Genomic DNA, 24,365 nt, shown 5'->3' on the forward strand with positions numbered 1-24,365 from the left:
ATCTTGAGGTGTTTTGTTCCCAGCACTGTTGTTTGCGGATGTTCATTAGCATTGGGCAGCAGCGCTCCGCTAGCAGACCACGCCCCCAAACGCTGATTGGTTGCACTGTTACTGGAGCTGTCAGCTCAGCTCCGGGAAGGTTTCCTTTCCTCGCAGTCAGTGGTCTTCAGGCTACTCTGGCAGGGCTCACTTGCCTTTGTTAGCTAGTCTGGAAAAAAACAAGAAAAGATAGAGCCGCATCCATGCAGTAGAACAGTGTTTAGAAAATGATCATCTGTACGAAAAAAATGGAGTACCCCCTAAGAACCCAGTGCCAGCGAGTCCAGAAACAGGTAGGTTGAAGATGACATTACGAGGAGATGTTTTAACATAGTTAAGCTAGCGAAGTTAGTTCTAACAAAACGATAGCGGCTAGCAGATAGCCAGGAACCCGTTCATTCATTTCTGAACTCAATTTTATTTTTTTTCTCCTCGAAAATCTGTCAACTGCCACCATTTAAAGTTGTTGCTGTTTCGTTTGAGCATATGGTAATATGTCGGTTTAATATCTGGTACTCTTTTAAACGAGTGTGGGTTTGAAGGTCTTAACTTTCATCTAACGGTGTTGTTCTGTTACCAGTATAGCGGCCGAAGCTAACAAGAAAATATCTGCACACACACACACACATATGTATATGTACATATATAATATATATACAGCAATATAGCAGTAACAAACTTCGAGCAGCTTACTACCCTAACGGTTTAAGAGTACGCGAGCTTTCCCTTTTCATTAACGCATTAAAGGGCAATATATTCATGACTCTATATAGTCCTGTTTGGTTCCATTTTAGTCATGCAACTTAGAATTTATAGTTTTCGCCAGTGGTACGTGATGCGGGTAGCAAGACTTCATTTTATAAAACAACCCTACGAATTGAGGTAAATGTTGACGGCAGCTTTCATGCGAACCCTTTCTCTTTTTTGTTGTCTTTTTGGTACTTTGTGAGCTGAACATCGATTATTGCACTCAGAGAATAATCAGGACGGAGCTTCTGTTTGCCATAGCTGAACAGCATAACATGGGGTGATGATTTAAGTGACGACAATATTAACATTTAATCGATTTTTTTGGGGCGTTTATGCCGATTTTTGCAACATTGTACCCCTTAATGACTGTGGCTATGTAGAGATGACGTCATTTGAAGATTTTGGGGTAAAAGTGTCAGTTAGTTGCAAGTGATTTTACTATTATAAGTTAATAAGACATTGAAGAAAGGTTGGAAAGCATTACATTTACTCCAAGACGCTTGGAGATGATGGCTTGCTGCCATGCACCATGTCGGCGACTTTTATTGTGCTGTTATTGCTGGCTGAAGTGGACTGCCAATCAAAGTTGTTTTTCTGCTCCGTCGCTGCTTTTCATTTTGCAACTGAAGGGGGGCGCTGTCTCAAGCGCTGCCCCAGTAAGAAATGTTTGGTGCAGAATACAGTCCTGAAATGGAGCAAAACAGGGAGGAATGTGAATAACAATGGATTAAACCCAACCATTTTTTAATTTCAAGGGCTGCAGTAGTTACTTTGCAGTGGCACACTCCAGGGGTTTGTCTCCATCTTCTCGCAATATATTTCTCATTCCTCTGTATGCAACAACTGTGAATACTTCAACATGTAAAATTTATTGCATACAATAAGAAAATAACTACGTTCAAACAGCTACTTAAAGCCCTTATACCCCTGAATTCTATATTCAGTATTCTTGTGTATGATGACGTACCCACTTTTGCTTGGTTATGAATGTAAAGAGGTATACCTGCTACATATATTTCTAGCCTTTTCTATCAGTCATCTGCTATATGTGGGCTTGCTTTTCTTTTTTATTTATTTTTTCATCATGCGCCACTGAATTTTGTCTGTCTTGGTTGCGTTATATGAGCTGTCCTACCCACTTTTCAGGCTGCAGCTGTTTGTTTTGTGCTACTCCCTGAGTTAAGGTTGCAGAGCCAAAATCGCCCCGGCTGTTCAGCTTCCGGTGATGAACTGGGGCGGGGGGTGGGATGGGGGGGGTCTTTGATTAGGATGGACCCCTTCGAGGCTCAATCGGAATGCAGATTGAATGTCCTTCTCCTGTATCTGCAGCCCCCCTCCCTTCTGCCGCCCTCCAACCAACACCACCACACAAACACACAGACACACTCCATAAACACACACTTGTCATTTTGTGCCGAGACATCGACCCTGAGAGGACAACCGGCATTTTCTACCTTCTTTTTGTGTCATCTTTGTCCTGTGGCCTTCTTATTCCTGTTCATACACTGCTGCTGTTTTATGAGCCTGCTATCAAAGCTTGTCTTTGTCTTAGTTTACCTTTCCTCCCCTCAGTGACGTGACTCTTGTTTTTAATCTCATTCCTGCCCAGTGCGCTGCTCTGATCAATAAACAAATGACCTATCCTCGGTCTACATTTTTTTTTGAATGTCAAATGATTTACACTGGTGCATTTTTTATTCTACGCCGACCCTGTTCTTAGCTGTTGTTTTTAATCTTTTAGAAAGCCAGGCCACAAGACTGAATACATCCTATGATTTGAATTGCTCACTTATCAACATGTCCTACTTGCCATTGTCACCCTGAAGCTTGTTTTTGACCAAAAAATATCTGTCTCAAAATTAGATGCTTCTGGCTGTAGTTAAAGCATAATTATTAGGTTTGTGTGGACAAAACCTTCACATGCCTTTTCTATATTAGACTATCGAGATCTTTGTTCAGGGTAAAACAGAATCTGCTTTGCAATGGTGTATAGTCATCCAAGTGATGATGCACTCTTTTGAACCACCCACACATGGCTGTTACAAGATCCCCCCATTGCATGTGGGAGCTTTTTTTCTTGTGGGTGAACAATAAGGAGTGTATCGCCTTATCCAAAGTGCTGCTGTATGCAGCTTTTTTATTTATTTTCAGGCAACAGATGATTGTGTATATTTTTCTAGATTAAGTTTAATGAACAACCGCTGCCCTACAACCACTCTCATTTTGTATTGCCTTACCACCTCTCTCATTTTATATTGACCAAATTTATTCATAATTTCTGTCTATACAAAGATTATATGTGGTAATGCTCAATAAATAGTCCGCTAGGAAAAGAAAAATCAGTTTTATCATTTATTTATATTGGTTTTATTTTCTGATTGACCCTTCAAAACATACACACAAAAGTCATACGTGTTTGGAAGTTTCCAAAAAAAATAACACAGCCAGTTACTATTGGATTTAGTTGAGTTTTGTTTTTGATCTAGTTTGGGTGACATCAGTTAAAGCTGTAGGTTGTTTCATTTCCTGCAATGTGAAGACTCACATCAACTGTAGTTCCTGTTTCAAATGGACTTCCTCCGTCATATTTGCCCTAGCATTTTTATGAAATTAACCATCGATGTTCTCATCGTATTTGAGATGACACTGATCGTAAATCCCTTTTTTTTAATCTGTTCAAGAATTATTATTGTCTCTTCATATTTCTCTTCTTATCAATCACAGAATGAGTGAAGTGTCTAAAGCAGACAATTCAATTTTTTAGTAGTTTTACAGATTTCTTTGATTCAGTTTATATTGTTTATACAGTAAGGGTCCTTTATGTATTACAGATATGTTGTATAGATGAATCATCATATGTATTTGTTTGCATAGTATTCGCCTACAGCCACTTTTCATAAGCAACGCATTGTGACTGTCACAGTACATGTTTTCCTTACTTGATTTTAAAGTAGAAAAATAACAAGGCTTACTGGCAGAATCCCTGCTGTTGTGAGTTACTCTACCACTGTTATAGATTGGTTTAATGTTATTAAATGATGATGTTTGATGAGGAAGATGAAGGAAGTAGGCAGCATTTGTATGATGCCCATTGTCATTTCAGCCTTCACCTTTTGATAAGGCCTCTAAAATAAGAAGAATTATGTAACCAAAGATTTTTTTCCTTCATGTTGAAATGGAAAAATTACCATTGTGTCTACTCATTAATCATTAATCTGTCATTAGTATCAACACATACTTAGTGCAATAAGTCTAACTTCGAGCTGTTAAAAGCCAGAACCATGTCAATATTGTAAAGGATTAAAAGTTATTATTTTGCTTTTTTTGCAATCAATCTGTTGGATTGTCAAGTTGTATAGCCCACCTGTCTTGTGATTGATCCGTCAAAATAAATGGACAGTATAATTCATGGCAGCACCAGCTTATCATGTAGCACTGCCTGATATGGTGATGGTCCCTGCAATACTAGTTAGCGTAAATGTCTTCTTCCTGTCATTGAACAATCTAGGCCCTACTTGATGGTGCGACCTACATTCTGCAACAGGGAATACTAATCAGGAGCTCTGTTGTTTAAGAGACACTCATGTCTCTTGGAGTTTGGTTGGCAGGCACCTGTGTCCAATATCGTCTCCTCACCAGTTCACATTTACATGGACAGAAAAGAGTAGGTTCGGAGGGCCTGTGTATTACTAATTACAGTTCTCTTTACTCATTACACTAGTGATTTTTTTTTTCCAAATGCATTTGTTAAGAATAAATGTTTGATAATGGGACATAATGGGACGTATCAGATGGAGATCAATTTGCAATTTGTTTACTGTGTTATTCTCAAGATTTTAGTGTGGACTCTTATTTAGGTCAAGAGGTGGAGCCTCTTTCGGGATCCAAAGGAAAACTTCATTCACTGCAGGGAGAAGTGAAATACCACATCACGGAGCTACCAAGCAGATAACATGGTGCTGCATGCCAAAGAGCTGTATGGGGTTTGAATGAAATAAAAAGACCCCTCATTTCAGATTAATTCAGCTCAATCAGATGCTACAACTTAGACTTTTTTTGTTTAAATTTGACAGACCAATAAGAATCCGAGCAAGCAATTTATGTTCTTGTTCGTTTATACCCTCGGCTTATTCAGAGCCACCGATTGAAATGTTTACTCCGAACACACATACCTTTTGAATAGTGGGAGGAATAAGTGGCACACAGCAGAAACCCACAGACATGTGAAGAACATGTTAGTTTGAGCCAGGGACAGCCCATATTTAAATCCCTGGACTTTTTCAATGTGCTGCTGCTGTGAGGGAGCAGTCCTAACCACAAATCTACCATGCTGACCAAAGGAATCATCTTGCCAGTGTTTTCACAATTCAAACTGCAGTCAACTGTTTGATTTTGATCTGTGTGGGTTTCCCATGCAGTCTAGATGTCCCAAATACTTTTTCCTAGAGGCAATTGTGTGATGTTAAGAGTGGTATTAAATTGCTTTGCCTATGAGGGCAGGCCTGCTCCTCTCTCTACATGGGTCTGTTTCTCTTGGCTTCAGGCTCTTTAGCCCAGGTGATCCTATTTTTGTGTGTTTGGTTGCATCCATTTCTTGGCTGCTGGGGGAACTTTCCTCCTTGGGCCTCCCCAAGCCAATTTTCACTTTGATTTCTTTGTTTGAGCTTCTAACTTCTGGGCCAATTTCAAACAACAGATTGGAGCGTTGACTATGAGTTAAATCATACATCGGGCTTTTGATTGTGACAGAAGCTCAAATGTGTTCCCATTTGGTTGTACCATATTTTGTCTGAATCTAAATTTTGTTCAAGTATCACATCCTGCTGCTGTCAACATACCTTAGGGTATCAATTTGCTTTTGTTTTATTTGGGGAAAAAAAAAACAATCAGCAAGGATTAAGGAAAGTTGTCACTTGCCTCTGGCACTGGTATCAAAGCATCAACACTGCTGTTTTTTAGGACTGCTGCTGCTCTGATGATTTAAAGCGTGGAACATGACTCCAGTTCAAAGCTCAGGCATAAACTGTCTTCACATGGACACTGACCATAAATCTAATCTTTAGCCAGTCTCCTTTAGATACTAAATAAATTCAAACTCTTCCTCAGCATTGTTAATTTGACTGATTTTGAATATAGCTTAAAAAGGTAAAACATAATGAAGTCATGCATTGATGCAAAACCCGCGTCATTCAGTAGTCATAGCTGTCACTTTTAGTCCATTGACATTTTTAAGATGACGTTCATATTTTTTTCTTTGCTTTTCAACACAATGCATTAAGTACTTTAACATGCCACATCTCCTTAAGTTCTTTTACCTAAATTAAAAAAAACCTTTTTTCAATTGGAAGTTTGAGCTCCTTTGCCAGCTTTCTCGGTGTATTTGCAAATGTGTTTAACAACATAATTATAAACAGATAACAGTTTTAGTGTTATAAACCTTCTCCCTGCTTTTCTATCCTTGTGTAGGCAATGGTGAACAGTGACAAAGAACGAGTGTCGCTACTGTTCATGAAGGCTCTGGTCAGCAGGGGGAGTGTGGACGCTGTCTCCCAACAGATGGCCTCTCACCCTCAGTACTTGGAGAGCTTCCTGCGGACACAGCACTACATCCTGCACATGGATGGTCCCCTGCCGTTGCCACACCGCCATTACATCGCCATCATGGTCAGTTACGGCTGCCTCGATGGACGCAGGCAGAATCCAGAATCCAGCCCTTCTTCGAGTCTGTCATTTGCTTGAATCTGTCTTCTCACCTTTTTCTTTCCAGGCCGCCGCAAGACATCACTGCAACTACCTGGTGTATTTACACTCTGCCCAGTTTCTGAGGGTGGGGGGAGACCCTCTGTGGTTGCAGGGTTTGGAGGCAGCACCCCCTCGTCTTCGCCTCCTTGACCACATCAATAAGGTGCTGGCCCACCAACCCTGGCTCACTGCCTGCTCACACATCCAGGTACATCCAAGAACAGCAAAATTGGACCACAACATTGATAGAAATCGTAGCAGACCATGATAATTTTGGGATCCTTTTATACTGATGTAAATTTGTCGATTTGATTGGTTCGATCCTTTCCTCTTCCTCTCGTTCCCTTCAGACACTGCTAAAGTCAGGCGAGCAGGGTTGGTCACTGGCTGAGCTGGTGCAGGCTGTGGTGATTCTGGCCCACTGCCATTCCCTCTGCAGCTTTGTGTTTGGCTCCAATGCTGAATCAGACTTTACCCCTCTCACCAAATCTCCTAATGGTACACCACCGACCTTTTGCCCCTTTGATGCTGCTAACGGCAACACCAATGTGCCTCAGTCGCTTGCCACTACCTCTGAGCACAAAACACGACGGCGGGTAACAGCTGACTCTTGATTTAAATATTATGTCTTAAAAGAAGAACTAAATATTTATTCATATTTACTATTGTTTATGGTTGTGTGTGTACATGTTTAACATTTTGTTTGTAGTCAAAAGGATATTACAATATTTGAGTCAATACTTGAACCACCCTGTTAATTGTCTTATCATTTCAGCATTATGGCACTGTATTTAAGAGTTTCTTTGAATGTCTCAATGAAGAAAAATATTTTTAAGGAGAATTCATGTTTACATTATAGGACATGCTCTTACAGAACAGATAGAATTTAACTAGGATTTATTGCATAAAATTTGGGATTCAGTCAAAGGATTTATTTCACACAGCTAAAATTGAAATTATAGAGAGTTCTTTGTTTAAAAAAATTATAATAATGTGACTTGGACATACAAATGTTCATCTATTTACTCATGATCGCTGCCTGAGGAGATTATTCTGCCACAGAAGCAGGCAGTGGCATCCATTCCTTAAAAGCTACTTAATGTACTGAACTAATCTGAACTTTGTCTGGTGTTGTACAGTCTCTGGACTCCAGTTGTGACACAGTGTGTTTGAAGGAGAGGATTCAAAAATCCCAGGAGGAGCGAGAGAAGAGAGAAGAGCGCCTGCTGCAGACCAACACACTCCAGCAAGCAGGTAAACTAGTTGGATGTGGCCAGGCACAAACTCGGGTCATGAGTGTACAGGCACAATTCTTCAACCCCTCACTGATAGACTCTGTCCTTCCTTTGCATCCATCACCTTCCTTTTAGATACGGAAGAAGAGGAGGAGATTATATGCTTTGCAGACCCTTTGCGCTTCATCACTGACCCCGACTTCTGTTATCAGGAGTTTGCCCGCAGGGATGAGGACCACTTCCAAGTATTTAGAGTCCAGGTAGAGTGAACTTTTTAGATCTTTTTGGCTACCCCCATTAGAAATATTTATTTCCAGTGGGTTAGCATATTTCTTAAAAATGTGAAAAATCCTATTTTATATCACATTTCACATACATTTGTTTATTTGATTAAATCAATTATTAATAGCAATAGAGTTTCTCGTCATGTGTATTCCTTAATAGAATGAAATGTTTTATGAGACTGCGATGATGATTTTTTTTATTCAAATTTACTATTTATCAAAAATCAAAATATTAAAAATTAAAATTCTCTTTATCATTTCCTGATGAACCCAAAACAATATTTTTTTTTTTTGTTGACTACTATTTAAGTAAATGTTTCGGCTCCAGTTTGGAGTTTGACCTCATTCTATGTTGACTGTAGGCCAAATTTATGGTGCACGTTACAGCTCACTTTACTTGTCTTGTTATCTTTGGCTGAGTTCAGACCGGACATGAACATGACATATGTTCACAGGGATCCAAAGTATGTAAGGCCACATACAGCAGTTGTTTAATTAAAAAAAGCCTTCATCTCCATTTTCTTTATCGGTTGTAAGTCACGATAACTCCTTTGCGGTGTGTGCCATCATACGGTGTCAAAAATCTCATGCTATTATGACCTTATCTCACGTTCTTTTGGAATTCATCTGCGTTTTATTTTATCTCAACTCTTCCTGCACACAAAGACCTACATTATTTATTTTTTGTAAAAGCAGAAAGCGTCGTTTTACCAGCAGCAGTTTTAACTGAAGAATGTAATTTAAGCCAAGCGTGTAATTTATTTCCCACTAGTCACCAGATTAATATGAAAATACATTATAAACAGTGGAAAGTGGTAACTGTATTTGAATGAATATCATTCAATTTTACACATTTCCTTGCAACATTTTCAAGGCCGCCCAGGGTATTAAAATTGGGGTTTTGTAAGTCACAAAGCTGGTGTTATTCTCCATTTCATGCAAAACACAAACACAGCCCCAAATCATGTTCATTTTTACAGCGGATTTTGACAAACAAGACATCTATTTATTTGTGTTATTTAGATTTTTACCATGTCCCCCCTCTTCTAGGTTGATATGAGGCCACTAAGACATTATGCCTGATATGAAAAAGGAGAGGTACTTTTAAGAAAAGAGAGACCAGATGGGGTCTTTATAGGCTTTTTAAAATTTTTATTCTACTGAGCAAATGGGAAAATTTTGTCACACACAGAGGGCAATGCACACTGTTCTGCAATATTTTCAGGTCTAGGTGTACAAGAATGTGTTGGTTGTCATTAAGCGATCACTTTATGATGAGAGAACTCCGGATACTTGAAACTAGGTCTCAACAAGGCTAGAGAAAAAAGTATTTTAAGGTGAATCCTCAAAGGTTAACTTGTTATATTCATTCTGCAGGACTACTCATGGGAGGACCACGGCTTTTCCTTAGTAAACAGGTTGTACTCTGAAATTGGACACCTGCTCGATGACAGATTTCGCAGTGTGACCACACTCCCATCATTGCACAGCCCTGACCTGAAAAGGGCCATCTGGAACTACATCCATTGTGTGTTAGGAATACGGTGAGACTTCATTTAATGCCATTGATTTTGTCAATTAATGAAATTACGTCTCCTCACATCTAGTGACCAATTGTGTGTTTGCTGTCTCAGGTATGACGATTATGATTATGGAGAAGTGAACCAGTTGCTGGAGAGAGATTTGAAGCTATATATAAAGGCCGTTGCTTGTTTTCCGGACACCACGAAGACTCCTGCGTGTCCACTTAGCTGGGCTCCGCTTAAACCGTCAGAACGGGTGAGAGGACCCTCGACTGCAAAGACTTTTCACAGTTGACACACATTTTGTTGTATGTGTTCAATATTTTTATCGAGTAAGTGTGAGCCTGTGTTAACCCTTCGACCTTGGTCATATTTTCCCCTCCTCAGATACATGTGAATTTGCTCATCATGGAGGCACGGCTGCAGGCTGAGCTTCTATATGCTCTGAGAGCCATCACTCAATATATGATTGCCTAAGTGCTGGGAGAGGTACGAGGCTGAACGTCTTCATCAGTACCAAGAGAGGCAAAGACAGGAGGACGGACATCAGCAATAGACACTGACTTGGGCAAAGAGCGCCATGGTTGAAGAGCTCTGTCTCATGAATGTGGTCTTTTTTTCTCAGATTAAATGTATTTATGCCACAGTGTGCCACCCCTCCTCCATCCAGTCAGCAAAGTCTCCTGTCCTGGTGTCTTCATGTTGGACATCACTAATCTCCAAGGTTATGTGCAATTATTGCTTGAGTTATTAATTTCAACGAAGTCTTGGTTGCAGCTGTTTCTTTACAGCAGCATGTCATCTTTTTCAGTTCCAGCAGTTCTTTTATATTCATCATGCTTTCCCAAAAATATCTTTTTGTACAAGAGAAATGAATGTTATTGGGAGACCAGGGACTTTGTTTTTTGGGACAATCCTAGTCAGTGTTGGCGCCATTGAAAGATGACAGTTTTGATCACCAGAACATTTTGTATTAATGCTGGTCAAGAACAAACATAGGTGACACTGCTGGAAGTAATCACATCACTATAGTTTCTTTTAATAAGCACTTTTTAAAAACTTTATATATTTATAATACAAGTATGCTCATTAGTAAAAGTGGTGAAACCGCGTGTCTTGCGCCTTTTCTCCACTGGACTGTTTAAACGGTTTGTTCTTGACATTTCAGATTTTCTCTAGCTTTCAACCCCAGATTTATGAGCAAAGTTACAAAATATTTCAGCTGAGGGCGGTGTGATATGAACTCAGAGAGTTACATTGGTCATCCTTGGAACTGAACATTCCTGGTTCAATTGGCATGTTCTCCCAAGCCTGTCGAAGTGTTGTTGAGCAAGACGCTGAACTCCTGACCGCTCCTCTGGCACCACTAAGTGGCTGCCAACTGCTCATAGTTCATCCTTGATGGCTTAAATGCAGAGAAATCATTTCCTGCAAGGGATTAATAAAAAATAAAAAAAATCTACCCTTTGTTTATATTCACAGCTGAAACACCGATTCGGATTCAAAAGATGAGTGAGATCTGTAATAGAGCCCGACCGATTATTTTTTTCTTGAATTTATTTATGTATTTTTTTTAGATCGGCACATTAGTGGAAAGATTTATTCAACAGACTGTAGGTCAGAATACATGCCATGGTACCAAGAAACTTGATTGGTCAAGCAGAGTGCACTCTGGCTTGTTTACAGTATTCTCATTGCTGCTTCAGCCAAGCCGATGATTAGCAGAGTGAAGAAGCCAACTGGTTTATGAAACGCAAATAGTCTGCGCAGTGGTTGGTTGAGTCTGCTGAATGTTGGGCCCGCATGATGCTAGCCAGTTGTGAGATGTGGTACAGGAAGGTTAATAAACGTCCTGTTTTACCTTCCCATCCAAGTGCTTATTCTGCAATTTTAGCCATCCTTCTTGATCAGCCAAGTGAAGGCTCAAAATGCATCATTATGTCGTTCAGTGGGAGTGCAGTTAATAGTAATATGATATACAGTATATTCACTCCAAACAAAATATTTTCAATTGTTTATTTACAAAAGACATATTGAGTTTTCCTGCAGTGGTGTTTGCAGCTTCTGCTCAGTAGCAGTTAACGGATGACTTATTTGGTCACATCAGCAGTCTTTTCATGTTAAAGATTACATGTTTGATTTTTAAAAGAAATATAGCATGTCTGTTTGGCACTCAGTCCATTGAACTGGTGGTTCCGATCAATCTCAAACACATTGGTGGTTTGGTATATGTTAATCTGTACATGTAGACTTGTGTAATTAAGTACAACTTAGAGATATGTGTTTTTAAATGAATATTTAAATTTTCTACTGCACCATAGTTTGGTTATTCTTGTGTAGTTGGTGAGATTATTGTAGCTGTGTGTAATATTTAGATTAGACAATTCCATGGAAAGAGGGTACATAAATAAGTAAAAAATACAGCACTCTCAGACAGGTCCACGTATATATATATATATATATATTTTTTTTTTTTTCTTCTCTGGCTGATTTGATGATTGGCCCCAAGTATTCAAGCATCGGTCGGGCTCTAATATGCAAGATTTATTTCAGTCAGTTAGCAAATTATAAAGAGAAAATCAAGCTGAAGAGGTCAGTGTGCTGTTTTGTGCAGTAAAGAAATAAGCTGAGCCAGTCACAAGACTATTATATAGTTCTTTTTTCATACTGACACACTTCAAAGTGATCAAATCAGAGACTGAAAAAAAAAACACCAAAGTTTCAGAATCCTCAGCTTTTCACAGCTGTCCAGCAACAAATTGATTTGATAGAAAGATTCTACACTGTTCATAAGTTTAAGTTGAAATCAGACTCATTTTTTTTTCCACAAAGCGTTTTGTCAGAAAATGCGTGTGTGTGTGTATGCGTGCGCGCGTATGTGCGTGTATGAGAGAATAATATCAAAGCTGATTATGAAGTTAAATCCATGGTACAATTTGCAAAGCAGTGCATTGTGCAAACTGGTTGTTGAAACACTTTTTGTCTTTTTATTTCTACTTTTTTTTTTGTAAACTAGAGTACGTTTTGTCTTGTTTATGGGTGAAACCTGCTTGTTGTGCTGCAGCCTGGGTAGACGTAGAGGTGTGACAGCCTATTTAGGGTTTAGGCACTTAGTAGGATGTAGAAACAAACAAGTGCATATCTACAAATGCAAAATCGTTAACACAGGTGCCTTCAGGCTAAGCAACTGGAGTGCTCCTGAAGAGGAGGGATGTGACTACTGTAGGATGGATGTTGGCTTTAGTTTTAGCCGGGAACCACCCCACCCCCCACCTGACAACTGCAGTTGGTGGCTTTTCTCACAGGAATGAAAATGTGTTTTACTTGGTGTTGGCCGGCACCATTTCTGATTTTAAACTGTAAGTACTTGTGTTTTCTAACAAACACCTTTTAAAAGTCCCTTGAAACTCAGCTAAGAGCCTTTGACACAGATGGATGTTAAACTGTTATGATTTAGCAGATAAAAATAAAACTGAGCAAAAAAAAGAAAAATGAACATTAAAAAAAAGGAAATAAATGAAAGACAAAAAAAGTTTTTTTGAAAATGTGAAGAAATGTTTTCTATAAAGATGCTATATGAAAATAACTCCTGTCTTCTGTCCTTTGTCTCACCTCCTCTATGTCCACCTGTGTCCTCGAAGGGAATGACCTTGAGGTCACTTTACTCATCCTGTAGCCAGTCATTTCACTGCTTCTATCTGGTACATCATTCAAAGTGTCTGATGGTAATGACTGAGTCTTCTTATATTTTCTTTGTATGGGGCCTCTAAATACAGTATCACTAATGTATCACTAATGTGACCTTTTACATCGATAAATGCAGGAATTTGATTTATTCATATATTTTATATTAGAATTAAAATATTCTCATTCTGAGGCTATTGGTGGATTTGCCCATAAATTAGATTTTTGGCACATTTTTAATTTAATTTTATTTATTGCTAATTATAATTTTTGTACAGTTTCCCCCCAATTTTGTTAAGTAATTACTCTGGTTAATTGTAAATTAAGTCTATCTTTCAATTTCCGACTCGATAAAAGACCATTGACGGGGAAAAAAGTAACCAACTTTTGAAGTTAAAAAAAAAAATCCCAGATTCAGTGTCACAGTAAATATTCCACATGAACAGAATCATAATGGTTAATTTGCTTGAAAACTAAATCTGATAGGATGAGCTTAAACAATTTCATTCCTCTTCATTAAGAACATATTAAATTCAATTAAACAAATCTGGACTGTCCAGGTTTGTTGTGAGACAGTGCCTTCGAGGTGAAACTGGTTGAGTGCCGTCTACCGACTGACAGGCTGGATTATTTGATATATATAGACTTTGAATTTGTCATCACAGCTTTTCATTGTCTAATTGTTGCTGTATCTGCCGTATACTGACCATATCATCATTATTGATAACCTGCATTTCTTTCCAGATTATTCAAAAGTGAGCCCACATATAGATTGTAATTCAATCATTTTCAAATTCAACAGGGGAGCTGTGTAGAAAGTGGACAGCTGCGCCCCTCAGTGGCAGAGATGTGAAACTTTTTGCTGAAAAGAGACATTCAAATGCACTTAAGTGAGTCATTTTACACCAGAGAGCAACACGTCATTGGTTAAGTAGTTTATTAAATTTATTTTTGCTGTTCAGAACTGTTTTATCATCTCTGGATGACTTTACAAGAGTGTAAAGAAAGAAAAAGATGAAGAATGGGGCAACTATCGATCAAGAAAAATGATAAACATAATTGGCTTATTCGAAACTCATTTATCCACGTTAACCCAACCCCTATTGGATAAAAGACAGCCTTTGCTGACTACTAAAAATACTGTATCAAATGGGGCAATTTAAAAACAACCATACGGGGTCTAACTGCTACTTAAAGGATAGCAAGGAGGAAAATATATAGATATATAAAACAAGGGGAGTAATAACACTACACCTGCCTTTTTAAGGAGGCAACCGTAAACTAGAGGCATCCGTGCCTGGTGCAGCAACAAGTTACCAACCGTTCGCCGCTCCTCCACCGGCTGCAACCTCTCCTATGAAATGTTACATTTCAAACACCTGGCTGTTAGTTAAAAAAACGGGGCTCGGGGAGAGGATTTATACATATCAGCATTTTTAAAATAAAATGTTAAGATTTTATATCATAAATTTATCATGCAGTTTTAACAAGTGGGGCTTTTATTTAAAAATCTAGATAAGTGATTAAGTTGGGGATTTTATGAATATAAAAAAACAAACAAACAGGGGAAATGACTACTGGTTTTGTGTTAACTGCGAGTGTAACAACAAACCGAGATCCTTGTGCTCGATGTGGAAAATTCAAAAGGCCCTGATGTGAACCTATTGCATCATGGCATAATCCAAAATACATGAAAAATAAAATCTAGCACCATTCAAAAGGAGAAAACATTAGTGGAGGAAAAAAAAGAGTGCTTTGTACAAAGTCAGAGGCTGATGTGCTTGAAACTGTGAAATGATGAATATCATTAAGAGTTTGACTGCAGGGGTGTCATGTCTGATCACAACAACTTATTATACAGTTATGAACAAGAAATTAAATACAAACAAAACAAAACTTTTAGGGGGAAGAGGAGGATAATGCTCATCCTGCTACAGTTACATCATGCTCTAGTGTTTTATAATGGTAGTCAAAACAAAAACATGGGATAGGCTGAAATACACACCTCAAGTACAGTTCTCTAAAAGGGAGCTTAAATTTGAGATTACACATTTAAAGGTAACGTTTGTTAGGTTTCCAGTCTGTCATTTTAGAAAATATGTAAAATAAATATCTTCTTTCAAACAACTGTTTTGCAATTTTGACAAAATTTGTGCAAAACTATTTTGTGATTATTCCAACTGAGAGGTAATGGGTTCCATTAGTCTCGTTCTGAGATGAGAATTGAGCGGCGAGGAGTCGAGCAGAACAATAGGTCGCTTTTACTCGATTAAAACTTAATGTAGCAAAACTCAAAAGAAAAAATCATTCAATGCAGCTGAGAGGGAGTAATGGTTTAGATTGCCAGGTACTGATGCAAACTGCTTCAGTTGTTTTTCAAAGTCAGATTTCAGGTCAAATAATTTTTTTTTTTTTGCTTTTTTTGCTTTTTTTTTTGCAAAGCTTATATACATCAAGATTTTGTGTCAAGACAAGCGATCCCTAAATGCCATGCAATTGCAAATATTAGTGTTCCTTTGGTTATGTAAAAAAATCTACATGCATTTCAACTTTACAAAAATAAAAGTATAGAAAATTACCATTAAAAGTGATCTGAAAATTCTTCCTCAAATGTCAAAAACATCACTTGTCATTAGTTATATATTCATATGAATCAATATCTCATTTTATACCCCCCTCTAAATTGTATATTAAAACTATAACCAAATATATTCCTTTTTTTTACGTCTCACACAGTGACTTAATTTCTTTCAAGTTAGTACTGAACCATTACTGTGAGTGGATACTGTGACATGAAGCGTCCACATCCCTCACCCCCCGAGGAAACTTCAGGGAAACATTAAATAGCAGTACCCTTCAAGAAGTGATTTTAACATTTCATTCAAGATTTCATTATAAGTTCTCTTGATAAATCTGCATAGCGTGTCATTACGTACATGTGCAACATGTTTAAAGGATTTTAACATGTTTAAAGGATATTTAACTATTTTAAATGAAATGATATAACCTAATGAGGATATATTATCCTAATAAAGGGCTCCTGTGTAGCAGGAATGCTAAGTGCTTTGAAAATGCACATGATCAAGGAAAAAAAATAAATCAGGTAGACCATTTGATAGTGAAGGCATACTGCTGTCTAAAGCATCATAATACTCACAACCAACCAATCATTTGTTGGCAAATAAATTTACCCTTGAATGCCCTGTGAATAAATTCAAAAAAATAAAAATAAAAAAAAGAATAATCACATTTCTTCATTTTGTTAGTTCAACTGCATATCAGGGGTTAAAAAAACACCCACAAACTGATGTCTACCTATCACTTAAACACACAGGGTTGAAGTCAAAAAATGCAAAACTGCAATTACATACACACTTACTGGTGAATCACCAAATATCATGGGAGGGGGAGATGATCTTTGACCTTCTTTCTCAAATGAAAGAGAAATTCAATCATACATAACATCATAGCCCACATACAGGTTTCGGGGCAAGATGTCTTCTTCTACGTTAAGTTTAACTGCATACCAGCTGGTCTTTATCTTCCGCCTGCGCACAATGCAGTCTCAGTTATTCTCATGCGGTCAATTCAGCAGGGTACGTGCACCTCATTCAGATAAAACAGCCTTTGGTCTGGCAGTAGAAGTGAGGCAAGGGTCAATCGAAAACTGGCCATTTCTCCAGAACGCACATTTGAGGCTTGAATACCAAAAGCCCTCAAGGTACCGGAGTATTCGGGTACCGTATCCACCATAAAGCTTTCCGGGGTGTAACATTGTTAAAACACCGGCCCCTTGAAAAAGGGGGGTGTCTGTTGATTTGTCTTTTCACTTGATGTTAAATATTATGTCATACATCTTTAAAAACCATACACTTGGGTAAAAAGATAAATGAAATGGCAGCCAAAATCTTGCAACATTGGGGAGGTGTGTGTGTGTGTGGGGGGGGCATGTTGTCCAATCCAAAGTAGCCAGAATCTCCTCCCTGTCCTCTGCATGTCTTGGCACACGACATGGATGAGGTCTGGGTTTGTCATCAAGAGTCCAAGACAAACATTGATATTTGAAAAGAGCATGTTTCAGCCAGCAGGGAGGAGGAATGCACCAGTTCTTTTTGTGAGGTCATCTTGATTGTAGATTAGTTCCTGTGGATGATAAGAATGCAATTAAGATGATGGTATAACGTGTGGTTATTTTACAATGAATGACGGTGAGAGGGAGGAGGGTGTACCTGGCTAACTGTGTTCAGCTCAGGAATTAGCTGGGCACCCAGGTGTGAGAGGAGCCCTGTGTGGTGGCCGGGCCTGCGTACCCTTGGCCTCCAGGCAAGATGGGATCAAAGTTGAAATCAATGCTATCTCCATCCATGAGATCGCTGTTGATGATGTAGTCCACGTCACAATCCAGGTTTTCGGTGAACATTTCTATGTCTAAGTCTGTGGGCAGTCGGTCCTGACTGGCCTGGAAACAGGACACAGCGCCAAACTGGGCCATTCCCTGCAGAGCTGCATTGGGATTGGAGGCAACACCGTGGTGAGAGCCCACCGGTGGCACTGCGGCATGTTGGGCTTTAAGAGCTGAGAGCTGCGGTGGGTCCTGAGTCATACCTGAGAGAATCATTCCCAACCCAAGCTGAGAGGGATGCTGGTGCTGTTGCTGTGGCTGTTGCTGTTGTGGCTGGTGGTGTAGATGGTGCTGCTGCGGCTGCAGCTGAGCCTGCAGCGCCATCGGTGCCACAGAATTTGGCTCGAGCCCTTTATTCAGCAAAAGCTGATTGGGTTTGGATCTCACGGCCACCACGGACGACCCCAGGCCCATCAGCCCCACCCCACCTGGATTGGGCATAACAGGATCTACCTGGGTCATCATGACATCACTTGGGGGTGGGGAGTCAGAGGTGAGCAGCACCTCCAGGCTGGAAGGCATGTGGCTGCTGTAGTGGCCGCTCCCGCGAGAGTCAGAACTGGACATGGGGTTGAAGAGGGAGTTGCTGAAAGTCGTGGGCTCTTTGTTGCTGGGTCCACACTGGGAGACGGAGGCCTTGGTCCCGGTGTGAGGGGGGGGCTGAGAGAGGCTGGATGGTTGCAGCTGATGGAAGGTGGAGAAGCCGGAACCACGTGGCAGGAGGGTGGAGGCGGAAGGCAGCGGGGTCGGGGGTGCTGGTGGGGCTGTGCTGGGACTGGCCCCCCCTTGCTGCCCAGTCATCAGAGTAAGGCCATCGATGAGATCTAGCTCTTCCATGAGGGTCTCAGTAAGGGTGGGAGTCAAGCTGCTGGAAGCGTATCTCCCCAGAAGGCTGTCCTCAGGCAAGTTATCGTCGTCCTCTTGACCCGGAGCGATGGGGGACAGACGTCCGCTCAGCGTGCTGGCGTTGGAACTTGTACGTGGACGGAAGGTCGTCCACATGTCGGAGTCATCCAGACTGCCGCGAGACGAGGGGCTGCTGCTGTTAACCCCCCATTTAGAAAACTGCTGAGATGAATTAGGGCTGTCTGCGCCAGCTGATCCCGCGCTACCATCACCCTGCAGCGCTCCGGCTGCACCCCCGAGTCCCGCCGCACCCGCCTGCTTCTTGGTCTGCTTGGCTCTCATGCGGCTCTTCAGAAGTTTGCTGCTGTTGTCCATGGAGGCGGCTCGGCGACGAGGCGCTTTCCCGGTTTTTCCGCCTTCCGGGTTGAGCATCCACCAGGAGCTCTTCCCGGTTGACTCATTGTGAACCCTCAAGAATTTGTTATGGAGAGACAGATTGTGACGGATGGAATTCTGAAAGTGAGACAAAAAAAGGTGTCGCTAATTAACATGGGGTTTATGGCTAATGTTTTATTTGCACCTCAATTAGTTGCTCTTAATGACTTCGGTAAAGTTTGTCTTGGAACGTGAGCTGCATGTGTGTACGGTTTGTTCCTTTGACAAAATTTTGTTTGAACTGATCCTCTGTTGGTATTTGCTGGAAACAACATGCCCGACTTACAAAGACTAAGGCAATTACTTAATAAAATTTATCCCAGAACCTAATCCATTTTTTGTCTAGTAAGACTGTAATAGGGTAATGAGTAAGGATACCCCAGTACATCTGACTAATCTACAAATGAGATAATATTAACAGATGACATTATTAGATATCGATATGAAAAGACTACAATATTGAAAATTTAGCTCACTGAATGTATGAAATAACCTTCGGCATTTGTTACTGACCAACTTATATTTTTAAGAGTCAAACCCGTACAGCTATAATCCCTATTTGCCCTCGAGATCAGTTTCAGTCCGCGTGGTGTTACTAAAAGATTTGATCATTTTGTTGTATGATAATGTGTAGCTGGACACATTCAGTTCAAGGGGAAAATTTTGATGGCAATATCAGCCAAACATTTAATTGAAAAACTGTTAACAGCTGACACTGATAGGTTTAATTTGAATCATTAACTTGCCAAAATCAGGCCAATTCTAAATGTAGCAATGTTAACATCAGCACCCTGTGATTTAGTTTTATTGTACTTTGGTGTTGTTCAGTACAACTGTCAACAGTATCATGTGTGCAGTTAGTTCTACTTTGACAATATTTAACTGTGGATGAGCTGAAACACCAATTTGATTCATATTGATTCATTCCTTTTTTTTTTTCATTCTTGACTCCAAAAACCAATTATTAGTTCAGACTGATTGGGTTGAATACTGAAACACTGGAAGTGGACACACACTAAAATATTTCAACTGAAAAAGCAGGCCCTTCACCAGTGATCCTTATTAAGAGGTGAGAATGGTTGTTTACCTTCCAGCCAGCTGAGCTGTTGCTGTCCCCCTTGTCTCGGAAGTAAGGCACGGTTTTCACCATCCACTCGTAAATCTGCGCCAGGGTCAGCCTCTTCTCAGGTGAGTTCTCGATGGCCTGGCTAATCAGATCTGCATAGCTCTGGTTCCCCCATGCATTGCGTCGAGACGATCCCTTGCGGGGCGTCGCGCCGCCCACGCCGGCTATGGCCCCGCCCTCTGCGGCCACGACCCCGCCCTCGGTGGCGACCGCCGGGACCTTCTCCGGCTCAGACGTGATTTGCTGCGCGCCGGGCTTGTCCTCGTCGGCGGGCGGGGTCCCGGCGGCGGACTCGGTGCCATCCGCCCCCTCCGGTTTGACGGCCGAGATGTCGGGCCTGGGGAGCGGCCACGTGCAAGACCGGGGTCTGCTCTGGGGCTCGAAATCTGGGTCAATGGGAGGCACCAACGAATCCTCCATGGTGATCCTCTGGACTTCCAAATTAACCCCAAAAGACGGGAATCTTTTTACAACATTTACTTCTACCGTGGGAAAAAAACAAAAAAAAACGGGTGGCGAGTTTTGTTTTTTAAAGGAAAACTCTCCAGAGACAAAAACAATACACTGCGGGGGTGTAAACAGTGAGGCCTAGAAAAGAGACGTAATAATCTGGACACACCAATAGCTTCGGTTAATCCTCTGATTGGAGATTAGGGAACCCAAATAATCTCCTTAATAGTAACTATCATAAACCTGCCGATTTATACAGCAAGGAGGAGGGCTTGGGGAGTTCCTTTGTTTGAATGAAATAAAAACAAACGTGGCAGAGTTGCCTAGAGTGACACAACATCTGGAGCTGCACACGTTTCAGCTCAACCAACAACTGGGTGACAAAATGTTGAAACATGGACGGATGTCACATCAAACCATCGCTGCTGCTACAAATGTCTTAAAATGTTCGACTACTCCGACAACGATTCCCTTTGTAAAAGTGAATCAACCAAGACCGTTTGGTTTTCTTTCAAGACAATCTAAACATCCGTTTTACTTTGGGGCCGTGAATGCAACAACTAGGGATTAGCCGGCTGTGTTACAAAGACAGAGGAGATTCCCAGGACAGCCCCTGTCCGTCTCCGCTTGTAAACAACGTGATGTCTGTGCTCCCTGCGAGCCAAAACGGACCAAATTCGACTCAAGTTTTTCGCTTTTTCCAAAGTGCCGAGACCACAAACCAGTACGGGGCGATCCGAGTCGGGCGTAGAGCCCCGCGGCGCTCGGTGGTCCGGATACCGGTTTAGTTCACAGACTACCCAAAAGAGTTGGGGAAAAAAAAAGTCATGAGATACTGGCCGTCTCTCTTTAAGTCTAAGTGGAAGCCGCTGAAACAATCCAACAAAGAAGTGTCGCGCGAGGGAGAGAAAGGTTCAGTGAAGAAGTGAACAAAAGAATAAGGAATTGAAAAATATTCGGATGAATTAAAAAAAAATCGAAGGGAGAAAGGTGTGAGAGAGCCGTCCGCGCTTCAGGTCTGCACGGTCGGCCACATTGCGGCCAGGCGCATGTCACCATCTGCCATGTTTCTCCACACTCCGGCCGCCGCACACGATGCTCGAAGAAGCGGTTACAAAACCGAGGGCCGGAGTTCGGCCGAGCTTCGCGCCGCTGTCTCGGCGAACAAACTCGCCGACGGATCCCAGGGAGTTGGCCGGAGTGGAGCTGCCGTGGAGGTATGTCTCTTCCCACTCGTCGCACTTTGAGAACACGAAGATAGCCACCGTAACGTTAGCTGGATAAGCTCCCGCTACTCCAGAGTTTACAATACGTCGAAAAGTCCGTGAAAATCCTCCAATAACTCCCTCCGGATACTCGTTTTGATGGGCGGCGAGTTTGGTAAAACTTACTGTCGTCCGCTTTGTCCAAATATTCACTCATTCGCCGTCTTTTAGACTTGTTTGGCTTTGTTTTGTTTTGACTCGAGGCGAAGACTCCCTTCTGACGTCTGTTTACCACTGACAAGCAACACCTTCTGCGCATGCGCGATGATGACTTCTGGGAAATAGAGTCGCTCATTTGATAGCATAGGCGTAAACACCGGACCACAAGGAGCCAACTTGTACTTAGTCCATTATGTAATCGTTTACGAAATTGTCCCAAGTCTCAGTTACACTTGGCGCATTAAGCTTGAAATATTTTGGATAACGGAATTGTACTGCCTCAAAGCTCGACAACAAATCAACTTTTTTTATTTAAAACGTAAAGCCTTCCTTTTTTTATCTGTTGCAATTCATTGGAAAATCCCTTCATGTTGCATTTGATCGCCTTAATGATCCACAAATTTTGAGTGTGTTTTGACTGATAACATTTTAGGATGTGATGAGTGAAGAAAATTTTGAATGAAGCTTGTTATATCCTCATCAAGGTGCCTGATCCTACTGGCTTCTTTGGCAATTATGTCTTGTCTATGTCCTTGAAAGACAAGAACTTATGTGTATGTTCATAGATGAGACATACATAATATGAGTGCAAAGTATTTTTTTAATCCATGGACATAAGGTATGAAAACGTGGGTCAAAGTCAATGGTCTGGTTTGGATTTTTTCAAATTTTATCGACATTACATATTTCTTCCTCTCTCTCTAAGCCTTTAAATACTGTAGGTTGGATTCTGTTCACAAATGATTAGATTTAGTCAATTATCAAGGGTTAACTGTGGGCCTCTCCTAAGTCTCCAGTATTCGAAGTTGTATCAAGACATTTATGTAAAATAAAATTGACGATGTCCATTCTTCCTTGGAATTTAACAATACCCAATGTTACATTACACTTCAGCTTAATTTGGCACCACAATCACTCCAAAGACATGAGTCGGTCTACTTTTTTTTCTTTTTTTATAGGTCCGTGCACACTGATGGATCTAAAGTGGGATAATGATGTAACTACAGTGATAGCAACCGACACAATCACCATGCATTCTAGTACAAAGTTCAACTTTTACAGTTGGGGCCCTTGCCTTGTAGCATTGGATAAAGGAAACTATTGAACAACACCGCTCTTTCATTGCTGCCGACTGAAAATAATGCCTCGATTCACTCGAACCTTTGGAGACTCAACATCCCATCGTTGTCAATAATCCAAACAAATTGGAATTTAATTAATTTACTTTTTTTTACCGGGTCCTGTTCATGCTTCCCTTTCCGGTCATCAGTGGGCAGAGGATAATGCCAGGTGAGTCCTCACTGAAGGAATTGCCATATATCAAACTCCAAGCCCAGGCCATCTGCACCCATACATCTTTGACTTTAAGGAGGTGACTGACTGAATTGGATGAACGTTCCAGAATGCATTAAATAAATCATACCATCAACTGGACCATTTCAGTGTCCTTCTTAAACCAGCTCAAATCAAGGGGTGTATATGCCTTTTGTCATGTTCAAGCTTCACCCATGTTTCCTTACTTGTATATAAATAAAGAATGAAGGCCATATTGTTAGTCTGAAATACTGTATTTTAATAACCTAATCAACTTATCAAAAACGCTTTTTTTTTTTTCATTTCACCTTTGAACACCAAGAGTCATCACAAGCATTAGGCATACAATATTATCCTAAATTTAGCGTAGTAACATTTAGATCTGAAACTTTAAGACAGTCTTTTTCCAAACATGTTAGTTCAACTCAGTGTTTTGCCATTTATTTATATGGTCACAAAACGTAACAGTGTTCCATTTGGAGTGTTCTTTTAGCTTCAAGAGCCTCTTGAATGTTTAACTGATGCTTGCTGCAGAAGAAAGAAAGATGATGTCAAAGATCGCATCCTCACACACCTTTTTGTCAGGATAAATATTTATTTGTAGTCTGCACATATTACGAACTAAATTACCTGCTATGTTATATAACAGAATAGGCCTAAAGGTTATGTGTGACTCAAGTGTTTTGCCTTTTCTCCATTTACAGTGGTTCTTTTTCATTGGAAAGGTGTGGTATCTGACACCGGATGGAGACTCAGGCCTATGATCTCTCTTTGTATTTTCTATATATGTTCTTCAAAATGTGTATGAGCTGACAGAAAACTGTTCGTTCACTGCTGGTTTAGGGGATCAAACACAGCCCCTCTATACAGAAGCATACGATATTAAACCAATAAGCTAAATGTTTTCTATTGAAGGGATTCTGAAATATAGTTTATTGTGCAATAGATTGTGGGATTTCTGTCCAATAATCCACACTGAAAGAAGCAGAGGAGCTTTGGGTCTGCATAGAATTTCAATAGATGAAAGGGTTTTTTTCAGCACTTTCGTGACTGAATGCCTTTTTTGCTGTTATTGTTTGCTCTGACGGACATTTCTCACTACAGTATGTGT

General features: G+C 40.5%; 2 protein-coding genes across 3 annotated transcripts; one reads left to right on the forward strand and one right to left on the reverse strand.

Moving 5' to 3' along the window:
* The first annotated feature begins 149 nt into the window (after positions 1-149).
* Positions 150-17,403, forward strand: sesn4 (sestrin 4). The gene is made up of 10 exons (XM_086158807.1): positions 150-332; positions 6,256-6,453; positions 6,557-6,739; positions 6,882-7,127; positions 7,671-7,785; positions 7,902-8,026; positions 9,428-9,594; positions 9,685-9,829; positions 9,961-13,298; positions 14,060-17,403. Exons 1-9 carry the CDS (start codon positions 267-269, stop codon positions 10,048-10,050), a joined length of 1,335 nt encoding a protein of 444 aa, XP_086014933.1. The 5' UTR covers positions 150-266; the 3' UTR covers positions 10,051-13,298; positions 14,060-17,403.
* Positions 14,765-22,010, reverse strand: foxo4 (forkhead box O4). 2 transcript variants are annotated; one of them, XM_086158805.1, is made up of 4 exons: positions 21,908-22,010; positions 20,028-20,500; positions 17,487-19,018; positions 14,765-17,400 (listed from the first exon to the last, which is right to left on the reverse strand). In XM_086158805.1, exons 1-3 carry the CDS (start codon positions 21,936-21,938, stop codon positions 17,513-17,515), a joined length of 2,010 nt encoding a protein of 669 aa, XP_086014931.1. In that variant the 5' UTR covers positions 21,939-22,010; the 3' UTR covers positions 14,765-17,400; positions 17,487-17,512. The 2 variants fall into 2 exon arrangements, with proteins under 2 accessions (XP_086014931.1, XP_086014930.1); XM_086158804.1 differs by having other exon boundaries at positions 20,028-20,548; positions 21,908-21,999.
* Between the last annotated feature and the right edge of the window lie 2,355 nt (positions 22,011-24,365).

Source organism: Fistularia commersonii, chromosome 13, assembly GCF_037954325.1.
Source record: "Fistularia commersonii isolate RoL2024-O1a breed Wild chromosome 13, RoL_Fcom_v1.0, whole genome shotgun sequence".
Taxonomy (NCBI): domain Eukaryota; kingdom Metazoa; phylum Chordata; class Actinopteri; order Syngnathiformes; family Fistulariidae; genus Fistularia; species Fistularia commersonii.